General features: G+C 41.7%; 1 protein-coding gene across 1 annotated transcript in view; it reads right to left on the bottom strand.

Annotated features, from left to right (window-relative positions):
• The window catches only part of FBXO42 (F-box protein 42), a 104,381-nt gene that overhangs the window by 25,584 nt on the left and 61,461 nt on the right, over positions 1-17,336 (bottom strand). The window contains exon 3 of the mRNA XM_041768264.1: positions 12,459-12,593. Coding sequence (XP_041624198.1) covers positions 12,459-12,564 — 106 coding nt within the window. The 5' untranslated portion in view covers positions 12,565-12,593. The remainder of the gene's footprint in view (positions 1-12,458; positions 12,594-17,336) is intronic.

The raw sequence follows: 17,336 nt of genomic DNA, 5'->3' as shown, positions 1-17,336 counted from the left end.
ATGAAGCCTGCTTCTCCCTCTGCCTATGTCTTTACCTCTCTCATGAATAAATGAAATATTTTTTAAATGAATGAATGAATGAACGAATAAATAAATAAATAAGAATAGGCTTAATGGGGTTTTAAGAAAGGATAAAAAAGGCTCATGAGTTGGACCAAGTAAAGTAAAAGTTAAAGAATGCAGAATTTTCAACATGGACAGATTTTAATACATCATGGTAATCAAGACATTTGAAAGATTCATAGGTAGAATTAATTCGGCCTTCTCATTCACAAAAAAAATATTAGAACATTGAGATCAGTGATCTGTTTTTAGGACAAAGAATGGAAGGAAGCTGGCAGTGTATTTTTTTTTTTAAAGAATTTTATTTATTTATTTATAGAGACAGAGAGAGAGAGGCAGAGACACAGGCAGAAGGAGAAGCAAGGCTCCATGCAGAGAGCCTGACGTGGGACTCGATCCAGGGTCTCCAGGATCACGTCCTGGGCTGCAGGCGGCGCTAAACCGCTGCACCACCAGGGCTGCCCCTGGCAGTGTATTTGAAAGGCAAGGGTGTCCTCTTGTTACATGGTCTGATATTTACCCATTGATAAAATCCATCTCTCATCTCCATAGAACTGGCATTCTAAGAACATATTTGCACATAATGGTTAATTTTTTTTAAATGTATAAAGTATTTAGACGCAAAACAATGCTAAAAAGCAGAATCTAATGCCTGTGAGTACACTAATATTATCGTTAAAAATTCCACATCCTATTTCAATGTCAACACTGACACCTGGGAACTAAGCCGAGGGAAGGATTGTGTGATCTTTTCCAGAACAGACTCTCCTGGTTAGCTGTTTTGGTTATACTTGGTGCCAGGTATCAGTATCACACTCCCTTATGTGTTTTGACATTTCCTGGACACGTTACCACACACAGGCTCAAGAAAGGGCAATAGAGAACCTAAGACTAAACTTTCCTAACAGATGCAGGACAGCAAAACTTCATCAATTGTTCATCATTTTTAAGGTATCATTTACATAGTAAGAGAAACAATGACACTCTGGGCAGTTATTTTCAGATAGTTCCAGAACTTTCCAACTTCTAAAGATATCATGGCCTTCCCACAGACATCTGATATGACCAATAACTTTTTTTTGCTGCCCAACTCCAAAAGTAAATTAGCTTTTCTGCTGGATTACTCAGTGATTTTGGAAGATGTGATTATTTGTTTAGGAAATAGTCCTAATGAAACAAAATTATTACCAGTAGAGTTTTTGGCTCTGGATAGCTGGAAAGATCTTGATGTGCTAGGTCATAACAAAAAAGATGTTGTCTTCAGCATTCTGCTTCCCACCAAAAAGTTTAAAAAGTCATGTTGATTTTTAAAAATTCTCTAAGCTATGAAAAGATTTCTTCAAATGACACACCCTCTGCTCATTATCCTTTCCTGACTCTGATGACAGACAGCTGGATAGCTTAGTTATTCCTCCAAAATTCAGTGGAAGATCAAGGACAAAGGATAACTACACAGAAAGGGAATACAGGAAAAGAAAGAAAAATAAACTAGAAAAAAAAATTTTTAAGTAGGCTCCAGGCCCAATGTGGAGCCCAATGCAGAGTTAGAAGTCATTACCCTGAGATCAACACCTGAGCTGAAATCAAAAGTTGGACGCTTAACTGAGTCACCCAGGTGCCCTGAAAAAGTAATTTGGGAGGGAGGGTGCCCTTCACAGTTTTACAGTAGAGAAATCTAAGAAACACTATCTTAGATCTTAGCCACATGATCAAGGTTATTAACAGCAATAAATTATATTCATAGTATGTTCCCTTGATAGGATGTGTTGACAACACCTCTACTGTGGTGTTCTTCCCCAAAACCCTGTAACTCTAATCTAACCATAAGAAAAACTTCAGAAAAACCCAAACCGAATGAAAGCCCACAAAATATCTGATATTACTCCTCAAAACTGTCAAGATCATCAAACAAGGCAAGTCTGAGAAAATGTCATAGCCAGGAGGAATCTAAGGAGACATAAAAACTAAATGTTGGAATGCCTGGGTGGCTCAGTGAGTGGTCTGCCTTTGACTCAGGGCATGATCCCAGGGTCCAGGATCGAGTCCCGCATTGGGCTCCCGCGTGGAGCCTGCTTCTCGCACTGCCTGTGTCTCTGCCTCTCTCTTTCTCTCTCATGAATAAATAAAATCTTAAAAAAAAAACAAAACAAAACCCAAAAAAGCTAAATATAATGTACCCTGGGATGGGATCTTGGAAGAGATAAAAAACATTAGATTAAAAAAAATAATAAGGAAATCAGAATAAAGTATGGACTTTAGTTAATAAAAATGTATCCGTATTTTTTTAAAAATGTATCAGTATTGGTTCATTCCTTGTCATAAATGTATTATACTAATGCAAGATATTAACAGTAGGGAAAATTAGGTGTAGGGTACATAGGAACTCTGTTCTATTCTCAAATGAAAAGCCTATTTAAAAAAATTTTTTTAAATAACGTGAAATAAATCATAGAAAAAATAAAACTACTCACAGCATGGCAGAGTAGAAAGAACACAGATTTTAGAGACAAAATCTTGGGTTTCAATCATTGCTCCATCATTTATTGGCTGTGTGATCTTACGTAAATTACTAGGTGATTTTCTGAGCTTCAGTTTCCTCATCTGTAAAACGAGGATAATAGTAGTGCCAACCTAATTGGGTTGGTTTGAAGGTTAGTTAATATTTTTAAAGAGTCTGAGACTACCAATACCCCACCCCCAAAACCCTTTCAAGGGTGTTCATACACATTTCCTCAGACAGCAAGCCACTCTTGACTAACCAAGGTAAAAGGTAGCTCTTTCTACAAAGAAGCAGTTAAGAGAGCACAGAGCAGCCATCCTTATTAACAGATAAGGAAGAAGTGCGGCTCTGCACATTACACACTCATCTAACAGATTGTGATAACAAAGTGAGGTCACAGATTGCATAATAAGAATGCCAAAAGATTTCACAGGTATCCAGATTTCCAAATTTAGCTAGGTAGAACCAACTGGGACATTTTCTGTTTTGTTTTGTTGTTGTTGTTTTTTTAAAAGATTCATCACTCTATCCCCAACCCCTTGAGATCAGCTGAGTCTAGTATGAGGTTGAAGAATCTATTATTTTTAGTATTTTTAGGTGACTTGGATAAAAGTCATCTGCTATGGGATTTTTGGAAACAGTGATCTTATCTCTTCTTCTTGCTCAGAAAAGGAAATGGAGGCCCAAAGAATGCAGAAGTGATTAAGGATTAAATTCAGAGGCAAGTGGCTCAGGAGTGGCAAGGCCAAGACGGGAACACATGGCTCGTGGCTCGGTTGTGTATCTCTGTCCTGAGTGTTTTCTAAAACAAAGGGCCCAAACCATAAGCCATCACTTGGAATCGCATGTGTGACTGACAGGGAAGAAACTGAAAAGCAAAAGGATTTACTAGGCAAGAAGATTCTGTGGAGAATGTGGTGGGAAAATCAGCAGTGCTGAGGGACTAGTTAAGAGAGATGACAGGCGGGATGCCTGGGTGGCTCAACGGTTGAGTGCCTGCCTTCAGCCCAGGGCGTGATCCTGGAGTCCCGGGATTGAGTCCCACATCGGGCTCCCTGCATGGAGCCTGCATCTCCCTCTGCCTGTGTCTCTGCCTCTCTCTCTCTCTCTCTCTCTCTGCGTGTCTCTCATGAATAAATAAAATCTTTAAGGGGAAAAAAAAAAAGAGAGAGAGAGAGAGAGAGATGACAGGCTGAGCTTTAAATCTTCCCCTAACATTTATTTTTTTTATTTTTATTTTTTTTTCCTCCCCCCCCCCTAACATTTACAAACTCTTCTACATGTGGAAAATTCTAACACTGAAATTTGTTCCCCTTTTGTAAATGGGTGTGGGCTAATGTTTAAGAAGTTCTGAAAATGAGAACATTCCAATTTAAAAATGCATGCTTGAAAATTTCTACCTTGATTTGAAGTAACCAAAAAAGGCTGTGATTGATGTTACTATATATTAAGTAGAAGCCAAAATTAGCCTCAGTATGACTAAAGGGTATTTTAGAAACTGTGGTTTAAACATTAGTCTTTTGAAGTACCTATCCCAAGAACTGCACAGTTGCTTTGGGAATCAAACACAGGCTGATTAAGAAGTAAGGTGTTCCCTTAGTACAACACCAGAAGGTGGAACATTCAACTTCCTAGAACCAACCGTCTGGCAAAGACTACAATGTAGACAATTGTACATTCATAATCACCCACTGGCATTTCCAAAGGCTTCTGTTCTGTCCCACTCTCAGTTATTTTATCTGGGTGATAAAGCAATCTGTAAGAACTTCCACCAGTTCCCACATCTATCCATCCGCCAGGAACTATAATCACATAATCCTTCCTGTTCCTGTGGATAAATGGTCAACGCTCCCATCCACGGCCAACCCCCTCCTGCGTTTTGTACCACTGGAGGACGCAGCTCTAACAATACTTCCTTTCCATCTACGTCCATTCCTCCCTCTAGATCACTCTCATCAACATGAATATGCTATGCAATCTGCTATCTTAAAAACAAACCTCTCAATTCCACATTCCCCTCCACTTAGCATCTCATTTCTCTGTTCTCTTTTACAGAAAAACTTCAAAAACTGTAATGCACTGTTTATACTGCCTGTCTTCCAACTCCTCTCTTCCCATTGTCTTGAAACCATTCCAAATACGCTTTCATCCTTATCGCTCATCAAAAATGCTCTACTGAATTTAAGGACAATTCTCATTGAAAATATTCTTTACTAAATTTAAGAACAATTCCAAGTCCTCAAATGACTCGACCTCTTCACTGTGTAGGATCTAGCTGATGACCTCCTCTCTCCTGGAAACGCTTTCAAGTATGGTGGCCTCTAAGATGCCATGTTCTCCTAGTTTCCCCCTCCCTCCTTGCGTGCTCCTTTTCTAGTTTTTTATTGTCTCCCTCTCTCCTCCCTGATCTCCAAATACTGTGATGTCCCAGAATTACCCCCCTCTACTATCTTCACTCACTCCCCTGGCAATCTCACAGCCTTGTGGCTTTAAATCCATCCGTATGCTAAAATCTTCCATCTGGCTATCTAGACAAATGTCTCTAGCCTATTTATCTTCCCAAACTCCACACATCTCCACCTGGATGTCCAAATGTGTGTTTCAATGTAGTATGTTTCCAACTGAATTTCTCACCTCTCCTGTACTTTACCAACTCTGACCACCTACACCTACAAGTCATACCTCAGTTAATGGCAACACCATTCCTTCAAATGCCCAGACTAAAAATCCTTAGGGTTGTCCCTCATTCCTGTCTCTCTCTCTTTTTTTTTTAAAGATTTGTTTATTTATTCATTCAGAGAGAGCAAGAGAGAGAGGCAGAGACACAGGCAGAGGGAGAAGCAGGCTCCATGCAGGGAACCCGACGTGGGACTCAATCCCGGGTCTCCAGGATCACACCCTGGGCTGCAGGCAGCGCTAAACCGCTGCACCACCAGGGCTACCCCGTCTCTTTTATATTCCACATCCAAGCCATGGGCAAATCCTGCTGGCTCTGTCCAACCCATCCAGTTCTTAATTTCTAATACTGCTGTGCACACTACCATCATTTCTCACCTAAGATTACTGCTACCACTTCTTAGCTGGCCTCCTCACTGCTGCACTTGTCTTCTATTATACCGTCTTCTCAGAACCCTAAATAACCAGTCACTTCACTCAAAATATGTGAAAAAGTCCCTACAACATCCAGGAAACCTTACATGTATGACACATTTCCCTCCATTATTTGCCCACTCCCTCTCCTAGGATACTATCTTTTTTTCACCCAGTGCTAGTCACGCTGATTCCTCATTATTCCTGGACTATCCCAACCACACTCCCAACTCTGGTTCTTTGCACTGGCTATTCTGTTTGGAATTTTTTTTTTTAATTTTTTTATTTATTTATGATAGTCACAGAGAGAGAGAGAGAGGCAGAGACACAGGCAGAGGGAGAAGCAGGCTCCATGCACCGGGAGCCTGACGTGGGACTCGATCCCGGGTCTCCAGGATCGCGCCCTGGGCCAAAGGCAGGCGCCAAACCGCTGCGCCACCCAAGGGATCCCTGGAATTTTTTTTTTTTTTAAGATTTTATTTATTTATTCATGAGACACTCACAGAGAGAGAGGCAGAGACCCAGGCAGAGGGAGAAGCAGGCTCCACGCAGGGAGCCCGATGTGGGACTCAATCCCGGATTCCAGGATCACGCCCTGGACCGAAGGCAGGCGCTAAACTGCTGAGCCACCCAGGGATCCCCGAAATATTCTTTCCTTAGATATCCACTTGGTTCACTTCTTATACCTAACCAGGTCTTTGTTCCAATATTGCCTCTTACATGAGGTCTAATCTGGTCACCCAAGCTGTAGTCTTCCTATCCCTGACCCTCTTACTATGCCATCATTTTGCTTTAGTAGCTTAACCATCTTCTAACATACTATATTATGTTGTCACTTATTTATAAAGATTTTATCTGAGAAAGTGCGAACATGCCTGAACACTATGGGGGAAGAGTTGGGGGTGGGGTGGAGGTAGGGAGAAGCCTCCCTACTGAGCACAGAGCTCCATGAGGAGCTCAACCCCAGGGACCCCAAGCATGACCCAGAGTTAAAGTCAGATGCTCAAACCAACTGAGCCACCCAGGGGCCCAAAGTTATTTGTCATTTAATTTTTATTTTAGATTTTATTTATTTATTCATGAGAGACATACAGAGAGAGAGAGGCAGAGACACAGGCAGAGGGAGAAGCAGGCTCCATGCAGGGAGCCCGATGTGGGACTTGATTCCGGGTCTCCAGGATCACACCATGAGCTGAAGGCGGTGCTAAACCGCTGTGCAACCTGGGCTGCCCTATTTGTCATTTTAAGTATCTGTCTTCCCTCATTTGGATTTGATCTTGATTAGGAGTGGGATTTTTGTCTGTTTTATTCATTCATGTCCCCCAGCATCTGAAACAATACCAGGGACAGAGCAGAAAATTCATAATATTTGCTGCCAGGGATGCCTGGGTGGCTCAGCAGTTGAGCATCTGCCTTTATCTCAGGGCATGGTCCCGGGGCCCCGGGATCAAGTCCCACATTGAGCTCCCTGCATGGAGCCTGCTTCTCCCTCTGCCTGTGTCTCTGTCTCTGTGTGTCTCTCATGAATAAATTTTTAAAAATCTTAAAAAAAAAAATAAATATTTGCTGCCAGAACAAATGAAGGATGAAAGTAGAATTAACCAAACAAAAGGAAAGGCTGTGCCATCCTTTAAGAGAAGGCAGGCACTCTATTTTAAATGTCAAAGTCTCACAACAACTAATTATGTGATACCACCACTTAAATGTGTAAAGAAAGAAAAAATTAAACTTCTTCCAAATATTTATTCTCCATTTTATTTATTTATTTTTTTTATTCTCCATTTTAGCAAGCGGGCCCACTATCTACCTAGCTGCCAAACCTGAAACCTAAGTCAGCCTTGACTGACCCTCTTACCTTCCCACAGCCAATTCATCCAGAAGTCCTGTCAATTTTATCTTAAAATTTCAGCTCAAATTCACCTGCTTCCCTTTCTCTCCACCACTAGGACTCCAGTCCAAGTCATCACCTCCTCTCACCTGTACCACTGTGACAGCCTCCTAGCTGTTCTCTCTGATTTGTTCTCTTGCCTCTGTTAATCCATTTCCTAAATACCAGCAAAAGCATTCTTTAAAATGTAAATTGGATCATAATATTTCTCTGCTTAAAATCTCAGAATCTCCCAGACCTTGGGGTGTGAATGAGTTAGCTCCTGTCTACATCTCAATTCTATTTTTGCCATTCTACTCCTTGCTCATCATGCTACATCCACAAAGGTCTGCCTTCAGGTCCTCCAACATGTCCTATTTTTTGCTGTCTCAGGGTCTTTGCATGTGTGGGTCTCACTTTCTCCAACTCTTCAACCTTCAAATCTCAGCAAAGAATGTTGCCTCCTCTTTTAAGGAGCCCTTCCCCTCTTATTCTCTTATTTCCTTCATCCTATTTGCTGACTTGTTTTTGTCTGTGTCCTCCCACCCCAATTCAATATAAGCTTCGTGAGAGGAGGGGCCACAATAACAGCTGTAAAGGGAGGAGAAGGTACCTCACTGGAAATATCTGAGGAGTACTACCTGTAGGTAGGTCTCACTCAGCTGTTTGTTGGGTTTTGTCTGCTTTTTAAGTAGGCTCCACACCCAATGCAGGGCTAGAATTCATGACCCTGAGATCAAGAGTCACATGTTCTTCTTTTTTTTTTATAGATTTTATTTATTTATTCATGAGACAGAAAGAGAGAGTGAGGGAGAGGGGCAGAGACACAGGCAGAAGAGAGAAGCAGGCTCCATGCAGGGAACCCAATGTGGGACTCAATCCCAGGTCTCTAGGATCAGACCCTGGGCCGAAGGTGGCACCAAACCGCTGAGCCACCTGGGCTGCTCTTGTTTTTTTTTAAGATTTTATTTATTTATTCATTAGAGACACAAAGAGAGAGAGAGAATGAGAGATAGAGACAGAGAGAGACAGAGACAGAGACACAGGCAGAGGGAGAAGAGTCACATGTTCTACCGACTGAGCCAGCCAGGCGTCCTAGAGTCTTGAGGTCCCGCTCAGATATAAGAGTTGTTATTCTAACACTGGTCACTACCATGATCTTTCCAGATAGAACATTTCTATCATTTCAAAAGGATTTCAGGGGCAAATCACATTAATTCCAATGGCTATGGACTGAATTGTGTTTTATCAAAATTTCTTATGTTGAAGCCCTAACACCAGTGATGGCCTTTGGAAATGGAACCTTTGGGAAATAATCAAGTTTAATGAAGTCACAAAGTTGAGGCCCTTATAATAGGACCGGTGGTCTTATAAAAAGAGGATGAGACACCAGAACTCTATCTCTGCCAGGTAAGGACAGCAAGAAGGCAACTGTCTGAAAGCCAAGAAGACAGCTCTCACCAGCGCCTTGACCTTGGACTCCCAGCCTTCAGAACTGTGAGAAATAAAGTTCTGTGGTTTAAGGCTCTCATCTACGGTACTTTGCTATGGCAGCCTGAGCAAGCACCACCCAAAATTAGAAGGCTCCAGTCTCATCTGCAGTATCAGCAAATAAACACAGAAAAAAAAAAAACGCCTGATGCTATAGCCCTCTCCAGAAAGACTCTCTACTCCAAAAGAAGCTGTCCCCCTGCTCATCTAATGCTCTTCTCCATACTGCTACACTTTTAAAGACTGAACCCCATTTAGGCTATTCCTTTGAATACTCACTTACAAATGCTCACATGTGAGAAGACTTCACAGCTGACAGGCACCCTCCCCTCAACCACCTTCCAACTTACCACCTCCGTACACTAAATGGGTGAGTCAGGCACACCAAGGTATATCAACAACTGTGTTTTGTTCAGAAAGACTCACTGATGTTTCAGTTAGGAAGTAATTTTGGTTGGGACGCATGACAGCAGACCGACCATTTCCTCAGGCAATCTTCCCATGGGATTTCTGCCTGAAGGAGAATCTCATAGGATTCTTTATTAAAAACTAGTGTTGTTTGTTTGTTTAAAAAGTAGACATATTTCAAAAAAAAAAAAAAAGTAGACATATTTCAAATAGCTGCTTTTCCCCCCTTTAAAACTAGGCTTTTACTATAAAGTGGCCAGTAGATTCTTTAAGATGCTCTGTTAGAAAATTAAACCTTCAGGAGTTTCTATGTTTTACAAAAGGAAACAGTCTTAACATTGCATTTTTATTTATTTATTTTATTTTTTGGAAAGAGTTTTGAGAGAGAGTGTGCACATGCACCTGCACAAGAGTGGGGGACAGGAGAGGTGGAGACAGAATCTCAAGCAGATTCCCTGCTGAGTGCAAAGCCTGATGATGGGCTTGATCTTATGACCCTGAGATCATGACATGAGCTGAAACCAAGACTTGGATGTTTAACCGAATGAACCATCCAGGAGCTCCTAACATTGTGTGTGTGTGTTTTTTTTTTTTAAGATTTTATTTATTTATTCATGAAAGACACCCACAGAGAGAGAAGCAGAGACACAGGCAGAGGGAGAAGGAGGCTTCAAGCAGGGGGTCCGAAGTGGGACTCGATCCCAGGACCCCAGGATCACGCCCTGGGTCAAAGGCAGGCACTAAACCACTGAGCCACCCAGGGATCCCCACATTGTATTTTTAAAGTCAGTTATTTCTCTGATACTTCTACCTTGGGGATTTCAAAACATACTCTTAGTGGTTTCAAAAAAAGAAATAAGGGAAAATAAGCACAGTAGTTAGCAACAGGCTATGAAGGTCCCATAGTCCAGAGCTCTACTTCTAGAAGAAAGAGCAGCCCCCATGCCAAATTATCAAAAGCATAAAGGTTGGTTACAAAATAGAGAAAGACAGTATTTTTTTCTTTTTTTTTTTTTTTAAATTTTTTATTTATTTATGATAGTCACAGAGAGAGAGAGAGAGAGGGAGAGACACAGGCAGAGGGAGAAGCAGGCTCCATGTACCGGGAGCCTGATGTGGGATTCGATCCCGGGTCTCCAGGATCGCGCCCTGGGCTAAAGGCAGGCGCCAAACCGCTGTGCCACCCAGGGATCCCGACAGTATTTTTTTCTAATATTTTATTTATTCATGAGAGAGACAGAGAGAGAGAGAGGCAGAGACCCAGGCAGAGGGAGAAGCAGCCTCCATGCAGGAAGCCTGATGTGGGACTCGATTCCAGGACTCCAGGATCATGCACTGAGCCAGAGGCAGCTGCTTAACTGCCGAGACACCCAGGCATCCCAACAGTATTTTTTTTTTTTTTTTTTTTAGATTTTACTTATTTATTTGACAGAGAGAGAGAGCAAAAGCAGGGGGAGCAGCAGGCAGAGGGAGAGGGAGAAGCAGACTCCCTACTGAGCAGGGAGCTTGACACAAGGCTCGATCCCAGGACCCCAAAATCACGACCTGAGCTAGAGGCAGATGCTCAACTGACTGAGCCACCCAGGCACCCCAATATTAGTATTTTGTGATTGGAATAATCAAAGCTGCTCTGAAATGGGACCTGGAAAGCAAGTATGGTGGCAACAGGATGCTTAAGGTGAACAGGTCTACATTTTAGAATCTGTGATTCTAAATATTAATCAATATTGCACAAAGTGCAACAAGTGACAAAAGGCTAAGAAAGGAAACTCTCCAAAGTACAAAATTCTGAGAGCTTTAAAAAAGAACCAATTTCCAAAAATTTTAAAAGATTAACACTTGGTCATTTTTCTAATGATTTTAATAAAGAATTTCATCTGTATAAACCCCAGCCCCACCTCTGAGAACCCACTGTCAGTAGGCTCCTGCATCTTACGTATGCCTATTGCAGAAGGAACAAGAGCTTACAGCTTTGGGGGAATGAAATGTAGCTTCTTCTCATAAAAAAGTTTTAAGTCCCTGGACTACACATTCACAGCAGTCATTACAGAAAAAAAGGGAAGCATAAACTAGCCTTCCCAACCTACTGGAAAATAGAATCATCTAGTCCTAGTCCATATTTATCCAAGAGAAAGGCAGTCACCTGTTCAGATACAGGGAGAATTGGCTGTTATACCAGAAATGAAACTCAAGTGTCTTCACTTTTTGCCGAGGGCCCTTTCTATTATACCAAGCTGCTTCCCATCTAATAATCAAAGTAGTAAATCAAGACCTAAATGAGTAAGGAATTTGCTCAAGGAAAATCTGTCTCCTTAGTCCTAGAGTGAATTCTGACCTTGAAAAGCCAAATGAATGTCTGAGAAAAGCTTGCCAACAAATCTAGTAGAGTACTTTATGCTCAGTGGACTCTATTTCTCCATCCCTTCAACCTTTTAGCTGTGCCTTTACAAACTATACTGCCTCAAGAGTACAAAAACAAATCTCCCACCTGCCTCAAGAAGGGCTAGGTCAAAAAGGAGAAAACAGCTTCTGTTCACTAGAATTTTGGCATAGTGGGACTGTGCAGGAATGTACCTACTCAAGAATCTTCCCACACTCCTGAGTTGTTAAAAGTAACCAGCAGAGGCATGTTCCATACACTCCCCAAATATCTGAGCTGGTGACAACAAAAGATATTCAGAGATCTTAGCCCTGGGACAACAGCTTCTGTCAGTCAACTACAGTTCTCACGATGCTGTGTTCCTGCTCTTACTTCAACTTCATACCAAAAAGCATATCACACCAGTGCAAGTACTTGAGAAAACCACACAAATGAATTCACACAGTAGTATAGCAATTCTGGCAGGGCACCATTAATGATAAAGTTTTTTTTTTTTTTCTTATTCAAAGATCTTATATAAACACATTACTTTTGGCATTTACACAGCAGATTTGACAAAGGGCCTGGGGCCCCAGTACCAGAGACCAATACCAAAACGGAATTACCATGCAGAGGTAGTTACCTGGTAAGAGGGAAAAGATCAGCATTTTATTTCTTACCTGAAGCCAAAGGTCGGATCCACTCTTTGCTATTTAGGTCAAGTCTCCAGAGGTCATTGAAGGCAGCATTGCAGCTGCTCTGGGTACATCCTCCAAACACATACATAGACTGATTAGCATCGTAATAGCATGCACCTAGGAAGAAAACAATAAATGCATAGCTGATATTTAACCTTGAAGCCCCTCTAACACCATAACTATAGCCCTTATCTTTCAAAGATCAATTATTTCAGGATGCCTGGGTGGCTCAGCAGTTGAGCATCTACCTTCAGTTCAGGGCCTGATCCAGGGATCCTGGGATGAGTCCCACATGGGGCTCTTCACAGGGAGTCCCTCTGCTATGTCTCTGCCTCTCTTTGTGTCTCTCATGAATATATAAAATCTTAAAAAAAAAAAAACCAATTATTTCATATGTTCTGCAACTCTGTCGCCAGGTACCAACTTTCTATAACCAGCCTCTTGTCTCCAGATTGGTTAATATCACACTCTTTAAAATAAGGCTCAGAGAGGGGCACCTGGCTGATTCAGTCAGAGGAGCATGTGACTCTTGCTTGATCTCAGGGTTATGAATTTGGGCCCCATGTTGGGTGTAGAGATTACTAAAAATAAATACATAAATTTTTATTTTTTATATTTTTCCTTAGATTTTATTTATTTATTCACAAGAGGCACAGAGAGAGAGAGGCAGAGACCCAGGCAGAGGGAGCAGCAGACTCCCTGCCCGGAGCCCAACGTGGGACTCGATCCCGGGTCCCCAGGATCACGTCCTGGACTGAAGGCGGCGCTAAACCGCCAAGCCCCCACCACCCCGGGCTGCCCATAAATAAATTTTTTAAAAATTACAATTAGGGCAGCCCAGGTGGCTCGGCGGTTTAGCACCGCCTTCAGTCCAGGACGTGATCCTGGGGACCCGGGATCGAGTCCCACGTTGGGCTCCGGGCAGGGAGTCTGCTGCTCCCTCTGCCTGGGTCTCTGCCTCTCTCTCTCTGTGCCTCTTGTGAATAAATAAATAAAATCTAAGGAAAAAAATTAAATTTAAAAAGGCCCAGAGAAAAGCTATGGAAATGTTGTTTCTGAGCACACTAAGCAAGTCGACAATGTCATCATTAAATAAGACAGTATAATTCCAGCAAGCACACACAAGAATTCAGATTAAGGGTGCTCAATGAGTAAAATTTAGTAAGCTGCCTAATTTTTTAAGATTTTATTTATTTATTTGATACAGAGAGAGAGAGAGAACACAAATGGGGAGGAGCAGAGGGAGAGGGAGAAGCAGGTTTCTTTCGGAGAGGGGAGCCCAATGTGGGGCTTCATCCCAGGACGGGGAGATCATGACCTGAACCAAAGACAGACGCTCAACAACTGAGCTGCCCAGGTGCCCCAACAGAGTTGCATAATTAATCTAAATCTGCATCAGTATCCTCTATGGCCAGGCAGAGAAGGTGCTAACAGATCCATTCTGTGCTTGCATTTCCCTCCTACAGCCTTCCTCTTACTATTTTCTCCTTTCAAATGAAACCTGAAGCACATTTGTATATGAAGAGAACAACAGAAAACAATTTTAATCAATGCCATGAAATAACCACATGTAAAGATCAATGTAGCTCAGGGATCTCAGAAGTAGTACAGTCCCAAAGCAACTGAGAGAAAAGCATGGAAGTCATTAAGCTCCTAGGTGCATCCCAAAGCCACCAACACAGGCTGGTTGGTAGTGAATGGAAAACCAGCACAGTAACATTTACAAAGCACCAAGGTCTCTGAGAAGAGCCTTTTCAATCAGATGATTTACATGCCTCACTGATGGGCCCCATTCCAAAGCAAAGGGGCAAGGACTGTAAGAAGGGCTGAGCTGTTCCCCTAAAACCAGGAGGACCAGAGCCAAAGTCTAGATGAGAGGCATTGCCACATTACTTCTCACCTAAAAAGCTCATTTAATCTTTATCCTTTGGAAAAGACGACCCCACTCCTTACAGTCTTGCATTTACCATCTTGGATCTCAGAAAGAGGGCTGAGCAAAACTTTCCTTTCCATTCATTTCATGCATACTGGTGGAGAAAAAAAGACCTCTCAATGTTCACGTGGAACGAGGCTGGAACAGTTAAGCGTCCCATTTGGGGAAGGAGAAAGGGAAAAGAAACTCGGAGATTCAACCCACTAGTGCGTGATTTCAGTTATCAGTAAGCTTACTTGTAGGTCTACCACAGTTTAGCACATCTCTGTTCCTATCTCAGATTGTTAAGAACTGCAAATAACAGGATCGAGTTTAGTTGACATTAGACAAAATGCTTAACTGCTGGAACTACACTTCAATCTCCACTAAAAGAGCTGAGCTTTGACATCTTGGTCTTCTCATATCTCTCTGGAACTAGCTATTCCAACAAATGGGACTGAAATTTTGAATTGAACCAACGGGCGCCAGGCACAAAAGAATTCTTTTCCTCTTGGTAACCCATACTTACAGAACAGAAATTAGCAATGTCCTATAGCTTCTGAAGGCTTAATTTGTGTCCATCATAACAATGTTTAATAAGACAAATCTGTAACTAAGAGAGTCAAGAGCTCATTTATGTCTCACCGTTCTTCAATCAACTCTCAGCAGCTGTTTCCTTCATATAGCAAAAGAGCACAGTGCCTTTATATTTCAAAGAGGTAGCAAACATTCTTCTTCTCTATTTGGATTGAAAACTCAGCCAACAGCTGGGCCCCAGGAGGTCCCTGCCACATGTATTTTAATCCTATACTAAAATAAGGCAATCGGCATTTTCCTGCTTTTTTTTGAGCAAACAAAGGTTTCTGGAAGAGGAAGGCACAGCCCAAACTCTGCAAACCTAGCAGGACTGAAATGACAAGTTTCACACACACTGTATTCTCAATGCTTATTAGTTAATTAGAAACTAAGTTTGGAAAGGAAGGGAGTCAATTTGGGGAGCTATGTTTAGAACTGAGATATAATGGAATGAAAAAATAGCCATCAGTAATACACTAAAACATTTTAAGCATCCTACTAAACTTTTGTTTATTGTCTATTTTTATTTAAGACACCTACATGTTGGTCTGGGTGGGGGTGGGGAGACCCAACAAGTTCAATGGGCTTTTTAGAAAAAATTAAGAATTTAAGCAAATACCAGTGCTCAAGTAGTCATTTCCCTTTTATCAAAGTTCTCCACCCAAACAGCACATTTTCTTTTCAGAACATTTAGACCACTGGAATGCGCAATACAAAAGTTATAGTTCAAAGTACAGTATGAATATTCTAAGAACATTAAGAACATTTTCTAATTGCTAAATCTCTTCAAATTTTCTGAAATGGGTTTGATTACTCCATGAACAACTATTCTAAGACATCTATTTCCAGTTAGTATCTAATAGTCTCTACTCAAAGACAAGTCAAATATTCACAATAACACACAGCAAACAAGCAGTTCTTCAGCATCCTGAACGCTTCTCTACTGTAGTATAACCCTCTCTAGCGCAAGGTCTTCCAGCTGTTTCATGTTTCCCATGATGGCTGGGAGTCACTCAAGAAACATTCACTGTATTCTAAGGTTTGCACATTCAAACGTTAAACTCCCTTTTGTTTCCAGGGAAAGGTCCTGAGGCATTTATCCCATGCTTAAAGAGACTATGTTGTCATGTGTCTCATGTCTACAAGCCAGGACATATTTGATAAGGCCTGTAATTACAAAACTATGGAACAAGCAAGGCAGATTATCCAGTTTGGGCCTGCTGGCTACTGCAGGAGCACTACTAGCACGGGTGTGAAATGATCTATTTGCAGCCTAAACCTAAACGCTAAAAGCATGATGCTGGGGACGCTAACAGATTTCTACATCAATCTGAAAAGGATATTCTCTATTAGTCAAGGCTTGTGTGATTGGGGACGCCTGGGTGGCTCAGTGGTTGAGCATCTGCCTTTGGCTCATGTGATCCCGGGGTTCTGGGATCAAGTCCCACATCAGGCTCCCTGCAGGGAGCCTGCTTCTCCCTCTGTCAGTCTCTCTGCCTCTCTCTGTGTGTTTCTCATGAATAAATAAATAAGATCTTAAAAAAAAAAAGCTTGCGTGATTGGTCATGCACAAAGCCACCAAAAAACTAGGAAAACTGGCTTCATTATACTTCCCTTGTCTTTTGGTCCCAGACTCTTACACAGGAAAGAAGCTGTACTGCTACATCTTTGTTACACTTAATTTCACAGAATTCAATAGATTTTAACTATGAACCAAGTGTTGTGAAAGATGTATGGATGTCTAAGACTCAGAAACCCACTTGTCCTCCAGAAGGCTACCACTTGTGGAGGAGACAACTTCATTACCCTATCACTTTGCAGTTTAAAATAAAATAAATTTTGACACGTGTTTCCTTGATTAAATTTCCTAGTGCCATTAAGATAATTTGTTATACACATTTTACAGATGAGAAACCTGTGGGTTAAAAGAGCCAAGAAGGGGCACCTGGCTGGCTCAGTCAGTAGTGTATGTAACCATGAACATGAGTTTGGGCCCTACATTTGGGTGTAGAGATTACTTTAAAAAAAAAAATTAAATAAAAATAAAAAAGAAGAGCCGAGGAACTGCTTCTCAAGGTTTGTTTTGTTTTTTAAGATTTTATTCATTCATTTGACAGAGAGAGAGAACACGAGTAGGAGGATTGGAAGGCAGAGAGGGAGAAGCAGGCTCCCCACTGAGCAGGGAATCTGATGTACAGCTCGATCGCAGGACCCTGGGATCATGACCAGAGCCGGAGGGAGATGCTTAACTGACTGAGCCACCCAGGCGCCCAGCTTCTCAAGTTTAAAGTCCTTTGGTATGCAGCCTCTCTGACACAGACAATTATGGTGACAGACAGATGGTGACAAACAGTACGAGGAAGGCAAGAAGA

Source organism: Vulpes lagopus, chromosome 8 (genome assembly GCF_018345385.1).
Source record: "Vulpes lagopus strain Blue_001 chromosome 8, ASM1834538v1, whole genome shotgun sequence".
Taxonomy (NCBI): Eukaryota; Metazoa; Chordata; class Mammalia; order Carnivora; family Canidae; genus Vulpes; species Vulpes lagopus.
The sequence above is the reverse complement of the archived record's forward strand: the minus strand, read 5'-3'. Positions and strand labels throughout refer to the sequence as shown.